Source organism: Trichosurus vulpecula, chromosome 1 (assembly GCF_011100635.1).
Source record: "Trichosurus vulpecula isolate mTriVul1 chromosome 1, mTriVul1.pri, whole genome shotgun sequence".
In the NCBI taxonomy this organism is placed as follows: Eukaryota; Metazoa; Chordata; class Mammalia; order Diprotodontia; family Phalangeridae; genus Trichosurus; species Trichosurus vulpecula.
In genome coordinates this window covers 560,571,925-560,578,791 of record NC_050573.1, presented here as the reverse complement: position 1 = coordinate 560,578,791, position 6,867 = coordinate 560,571,925, and the positions used below count along the sequence as shown (strand labels likewise).

The following is a 6,867-nucleotide window of genomic DNA, read 5'->3' as shown; positions in this document are numbered from 1 at the left end:
GGGTTTGTCAAATACTAGACTACTGTGGTCATTTACTACTATGCATTGTGAACCTAATCTATTGCACTGATACACTACTTAATCTTAGCCAGTACCAGATTATTCTGATTATAATACAGTTTTATGTGCTGTATAATAAAGTTTGAGATCTGATATGGCTAGGCTACCTTCCTTCACTTTTATTTTCCAAAGATTTCCTTGATATTCTTCACCATTTATTCTTCTAGATGAGTTTTATCTTGATTTTTTTCCTAGCACTAGAAAACATTTTTGGTAGTTTGATGGGTATGGCATTTAATAAGCAAACTAATTTAGTTAGAATTATCATTTTTACTATAGTGGTTTGACCTGCCCATGTGCAATAAATATTTTTCAAATTATTCAGATATGGCTTTAATTGTGTGAAATGTGTTTTGTAATTGCGCAATATAGTTTTTTGGTATATGTTGGCAGGTAGAATCACAAGTATTTTATATTATCTACAATTATTTTAAATGGAAATTCTATCTCTTGCTCCTTACTTTGTCAGTAGCATAAAGAGATGCTGCTAATTTATATGGTTGTATTCTACATCTTACAACTCTGATGAAGTTATTTCAACAAGTTTTTTAGTTGAATATCTCTAGAGTTCTCTAAATATACCATTATATCATAGGCAAAGAGTGATAGCTTTTTTTCTTTCATTGCCTATTCTAATTCCTTCAATTTCTCTTTCTTTTCTTATTGCTATGACTAACATTTCTACAACAATGTTGAATAATAGTTAGGAAAATGGGCATTCTTGATCTTATATGGAATACTTCTAGATTATCCCTAATACATATAAGCTTGCTCATAGTTTTAGATAAATACTACATATGATTTTAAAGAAAGGTGCATTTGGTCCTATGTTATCTATTGTTTTAATAGTAATTAGTGTTTTATGGTTTTGAAATCTTTTTCTGCATCTATTGATATAATCATATTTTTTTGTTTTATTTTTGTTATTGATACAATTAATTATGCTGATAGTTTTCCTAATATTGAAATAGCCTTGCATTCCTGATATAAATGCCACCTTGCAATAGGGTATAATCCTTATGATATATTGCTATAACCTCCTTGATAATATTTTATTTATTTATTTATTACATGAGTATTTATTAGGGAGATCATTCTATAGTTTTCTTTTTCTGTTTTTGCTCTTCTTTGTTTATGTATCAGCACTATATTTGTCACAGAAAATGAATTTGATGTGACTCCTTCTTTGCTCATTTTTTCAAATAATTCATATAGTACTGGAATTCTTTAAATGATTGTTAGAATTTACTTATACCTCTTTTGGCTTTCAGAGCGGGATCATGGCGGTGGGCAAGAATAAGCACCTCACCAAAGGCGGCAAAAAAGGAGCCAAGAAGAAAGTGGTTGATCCATTTTCGAAGAAGGATTGGTATGATGTAAAAGCACCAGCTATGTTCAACATTCGCAATATTGGCAAAACACTGGTAACAAGGACTCAAGGAACAAAAATTGCCTCTGATGGCCTCAAAGGTCGAGTTTTTGAAGTGAGTCTTGCTGATTTGCAGAATGATGAGGTTGCTTTTCGTAAGTTCAAGTTAATTACTGAAGATGTTCAGGGTAAAAATTGTTTGACTAATTTCCATGGAATGGACCTTACCCGGGACAAGATGTGCTCCATGGTCAAAAAGTGGCAGACCATGATTGAAGCCCATGTTGATGTTAAAACTACTGATGGGTACTTGCTCCGCCTCTTTTGTGTTGGTTTTACCAAAAAGCGCAACAACCAGATCCGTAAGACCTCTTATGCCCAGCGCCAACAGGTTCGTCAGATTCATAAGAAAATGATGGAAATCATGACCCGAGAGGTGCAGACAAATGACTTGAAAGAAGTTGTCAATAAATTAATTCCAGATAGCATTGGAAAAGACATAGAGAAGGCTTGCCAGTCCATTTACCCTCTCCATGATGTATTTGTCCGAAAAGTCAAGATGCTTAAGAAGCCCAAATTTGAATTGGGAAAGCTAATGGAACTGCATGGTGAAGGTGGTGGCTCTGGAAAACCTTCAGGAGATGAAACAGGCACAAAAGTAGAAAGGGCTGATGGCTATGAACCACCAGTTCAAGAATCTGTCTAAATAAGAACTTTTTAAAAGTTGAGAAATAAAAATTTATCATTGTGATGGTTTTGTTTTTTTTTTTTTTAAGGTTTATAAATAAAAATGGCAGGAATATTTGCTGCTTGGATAAGTTTTCTCATAAATGTGACAAGTACATGGCTTAATATTACCCAATGAAATTGTATAATTGCTCTGTAAATAAACTTGTTATAAAACCAAAAAAAAAAAAAAAGAAAAAAGAATTTACTTATACCTGGTACAGGGAATTTTTTCTTAGGGAGCACATTAATAGCTTGTTCAATTTCTTTCCCTAAGACAGGGTTAAGTATGCTATTTCCTTTTCTGTTAAACTATACACTTTATATTCTGGTAGATATTCATCCATTTCACTTAAATTGCCAGTTTTATTACAAAATAGGTCTCAACAATTGCCTTAATTATATCTTCATTAGGGGTGAACTCAAATTTTTCACTTTTTATATTGCTAATTTGGTTTTCTTTTTAAATAAAATTATTCTATGGTTTACCTATTTTATTGAGTTTTAAAAATAAAATTACATCAGGGTTTTTTTTTATTAGTCAATGGTTTTCTTACTTTCGATTTTCTTAACTTTTCTTTTAATTTATTGATGATGACTGATTTGTTTTTTAATTGCGGATTCTTAATTTGTTTTTTGTTTTTTTTTTTAATTTCATACTCAGTTTACTAATATGCTCTTTTTTCTACTTCGGTGATGTAGGTCTTTTTTATTTAATTTATTAAATATATTTAGTTTTCAGCATTGATTTTCACAAGAGTTTGAATTACAAATTTTCTCCCCATTTCTACCCTCCTGCCCACTCCAAGACGGCATATATTCTGATTGCCCCGTTCCCCAGTCGGCCCTCCATTTTGTCACCCCATTCCCCTCCCATCCCCTTTTGCCTTCTTCTCTTGTAGGGCAAGATAAATTTCTACGCTCCACTACCTGTGTATCTTATTTCCTAGTTGTATGCAAAAACTTATTTTTTTGTTTTTGAATATCTGTTTTTAAAACTTTGAGTTCCAAATTCTCTCCCATCTTCCCTTCCAGCCCACCCTCCCTAAGAAGACAAGAAATTCAACATAGGCCACATGTGTATCATTATGTAAAACCCTTCCACAATACTCATGTTGTGAAAGATTGTGTTTTCCTCCTTCCTAACCTATCCCATTTTATTGAATTTTCTCCCTTGATCCTGTCCCTTTTCAAGTGTGTTTGTTTTTGATTACCTCCTCCCCCTGTCTGCCCTCCCTTCTATCATCCCCCCTTTTTATCTTCTTCCTCCTTCTTTCCTGTGGGGAAATATACCCAATTGAGTGTGCATGGTATTCCCTCCTCAAGTCAAATCTGATGAGAGCAAGATTTACTCATTTATCCTCACCTGCCCCATCTTCCCTTCCTATAGAACCACTTTTTCTTGCCACTTTTATGCGAGATAATTTACCCCATTCTATCTCACCCTTTCTCCCTCTCTCAATATATTCCTCTCTTATCCCTTAATTTGATGTTTTTTTGGATATCATCCCTTCCTATTCAACTCACCCTGTGCCTTCTGTCTATACACACACACACACACACACACATACATATATATACCTACATATATATGTACATAGAAACACACATATGTGTGTGTGTTTATATATATATATATGCATATTCCTTTCAGCTACTATGATACTGAGGTCTTATGAATCATAAACATCATCTTTCCATGTAGAAATGTAAACAAAACAGTTCAACTTTAGTAAGTCCCTTATGATTTCTCTTTCTTGTTTACCTTTTCATGCTTCTCTTGATTCTTGTGTTTGAAAGTGACATTTTCTATTCAGCTCTGGTCTTTTCACTGAGAAAGCTTGAAAGTCTATTTTATAGAAAATCCATATTTTGCCTTGGAGCATGATATTCAGTTTTACTGGGTAGGAGATTCTTGGTTTTAATCCTAGCTCCATTGACCTCTGGAATATCATATTCCAGGCCATTCAATCCCTTAAGGTAGCAGCTGCTAGATCCTATGCTTTCCTGATTGTGTTTCCATAATACTCAAATTGTTTCTTTCTGGCTGCTTGCAGTATTTTCTCCTTGACCTGGGAGTTCCAGAATTTGGCGACAATATTCCTAGGAGTTTACTTTTTGGGATCTTTTTTAGGAGGCGATCTGTGGATTCTTTCAATTTCTATTTTACCCTCTGCCTCTGGAATATCAGGGCAGTTTTACTTTATAATTTCATGAAAGATAATATCTAGGCTCTTTTTTTGATCATGGCTTTCAGGCAGTCCAATAATTTTTAAATTATCTCTCCTGGATCTATTTTCCAGGTCAGTGGTTTTTCCAATGAGGTATTTCACATCATCTTCAACTTTTTCATTCTTTTCATTCTGTTTTATAATATCTTGATTTTTCGTAATGTCACTAGCTTCCACTTGCTCCAATCTAATTTTTAAGGTAATATTTTCTTCAGTGGTCTTTTGGACCTCCTTTTCCATTTGGCTAATTCTACCTTTCAAGGTATTCTTCTCCTCATTGGCTTTTTGGAGCTCTTTTGCCATTTGAGTTAGTCTACTTTTTAAGGTGTTGTTTTCTTCAATATTTTTTTCAGTACTTTTTTGGGTCTCCTTTAGCAAGTCATTGACTTGTTTTTCATGGTTTTCTCACATCCTTCTCATTTCTCTTCCCAATATTTCCTCTACTTCTCTAACTTGCTTTTCCAAATCTTTTTTGAGCTCTTCCATGGCCTAAGACCAGTTCATGTTTTTCTTGGAGACTTTTGATGTATGCTCTTTGACTTGGTTGACTTCTGTTGACTGTATGTTTTGGTCTTCTTTGTCATCAAAGAAAGATTCCAAAGTCTGAGACTGAATCTGAGTCTGTTTTCGCTGACTGGCCATGTTCCCTACCAACTTACTTGATCCTTGAGCTTTTCAGCAGGGTATGACTGCTTGTATAGTAAAGAGTACTTTGTTCCAAGCTTGAGGGGATGCGCCGTTGTGTTGGTAATCAAAATGGCCTCTTAGCACATAGTTCAACCAAGTGCCCTTGAAGAGTTTGGCTTTTGTTCCTTTGTGTAATTCTGTGTATTTCATTGAGTCTTACTAGGTGCTAAGCCCCAGGCCCAAACCCCTATTAGGTGTAAAACCTATGTGGGTGTGGATTGGTAACTAAGGCAGGGCCCAAGGTGGAGCTAAATGAGGGGAGGTGTTAACTCAAGAGCCCATCATAGGAGCCTAAGTTCTGTTCATTTGGATGATGTTCGATGACGTCTGAAATCCTATAAGAAGAGATGACAGAGATATTTCGGCAGGGCTCTCAGTCTTGGTGGGTCGAGGTGTTGTGGTAGACTCCGGGCAGCTGTAGCTAAGAAGCCTTCCAGCTTGTAAACCTGGATGTTGAGATTTTGTTAAACTCTGGCAAGCATGTATTGGAATTTGAATCAGACAAGGTCTCTCTGTCGATGTTTGTACTTCATTTGTATTTTACTCTGAAGTTCAGGGTACAGTTTTTTTTTTTTCCCCTGAACTAAGTGAATGATATTTGTATGCTGAATTAAAGTAAGCTTGTCAACCCCTTAAATTTGCTTTCCTTACTAAAGCAGATCAAAAGAACCTGTGCTTTTGCAGTGTGCTGGTAGTGTTCTTGTTGTTGGGTTTATGTTGGTCTTTCACCCCCTACAACAGCTGCTACCTGGATTGTTGAAACAGCCATTGATTTCAGAACTATTTCTATACTACCAGCTCTGCCACACCAGCACTCTTCCTTCCCCAAGCACTGCCAACCCAGACCTGATGCAAATCTTAAGCAGGCTCTGCATTCCTGCTCTGATCCACCACTTAATTTCTCCCAACAGGTGGGCCTGCAGTTGTAGTTCTGTAGCTGCACCACCCCAGCTGTCCCCCAGTGGCCAAACCACGAACTCCTTCACTCTGTCCCTGCAGCTTTTCCCACTAACCTTCTCTGTTGTCTTTGGTGTTTGTGGGTTGAGAAGTCTGGTTACTGCCACAGCTCATTGATTCAGGGCACTAGGGCCTGTTCCACCCTGTTCCTGGTCTTTTTGGTCCTGCCACTGCCAATGCTGGACTCTGCTCCCCTCCTCTCCATGCATGATAGACCTCATTCAGTGACCATCCAGGCTGTCCTGGGCTGGATCGCTGCTTCCCTCTGCTATTTTGTGGATTCCACAGTTCTAGAATTTGTTCAGAGCCATTTTTTATGAGTTTTTGGAGGGACCTGGCGGGGAGCTCACGTAAGTCCCTGCTTTCCAGTCGCCATCTTGGCTCCACCCCAATGTAAGTCTTTAAAGACATAAATGTTCCCCTAAGTATTGCTTTGGATGCATTTTGCTATGTTTGTTCATTATAGTCTTTACCTTTCATGAAATCTTTGATTGTTTTTATTATTTCTTCTTTGAGCCATTCATTCTTTAGGATTAGATTTTTTTCATATCCAATTAATTTTTAATCTATGCCTCCACTTTCCTTTATTAAATGTATTTTATATCATTATGTTCTGAAAGGTTTGCCTTTAATATTTCTGCCTTTCTGTGTTTGGTTGAGGTCCTATACTCTAATTCATAGATATTATGTCATGCACAGCTGAGAAGAAGCTATACCCCTTTCCATTCCCATTCTATTTTCCCTAGAGGTCTATCATACATACCTCTTCTAAAAGTCCATTCATCTCCTTAACTTCTTTCTTGTTCTTTTTATGGTCAGATTTATCTCTTTCTGAGA

The 6,867-nt window shown here is 36.2% G+C and overlaps 1 protein-coding gene across 1 annotated transcript; it reads left to right on the top strand.

Moving 5' to 3' along the window:
- Positions 1–1,320: 1,320 nt before the first annotated feature.
- Positions 1,321–2,180, top strand: LOC118855562 (40S ribosomal protein S3a-like). The gene has a single exon (XM_036765697.1). It carries the CDS (start codon positions 1,341–1,343, stop codon positions 2,133–2,135), a length of 795 nt encoding a protein of 264 aa, XP_036621592.1. The 5' UTR covers positions 1,321–1,340; the 3' UTR covers positions 2,136–2,180.
- Positions 2,181–6,867: the final 4,687 nt, after the last annotated feature.

Excerpts from the sequence above, each read along its gene's own strand:
- LOC118855562 (XM_036765697.1), top strand. The coding sequence starts at position 1,341 with ATGGCGGTGGGCAAGAATAAGCACCTCACCAAAGGCGGCAAAAAAGGA.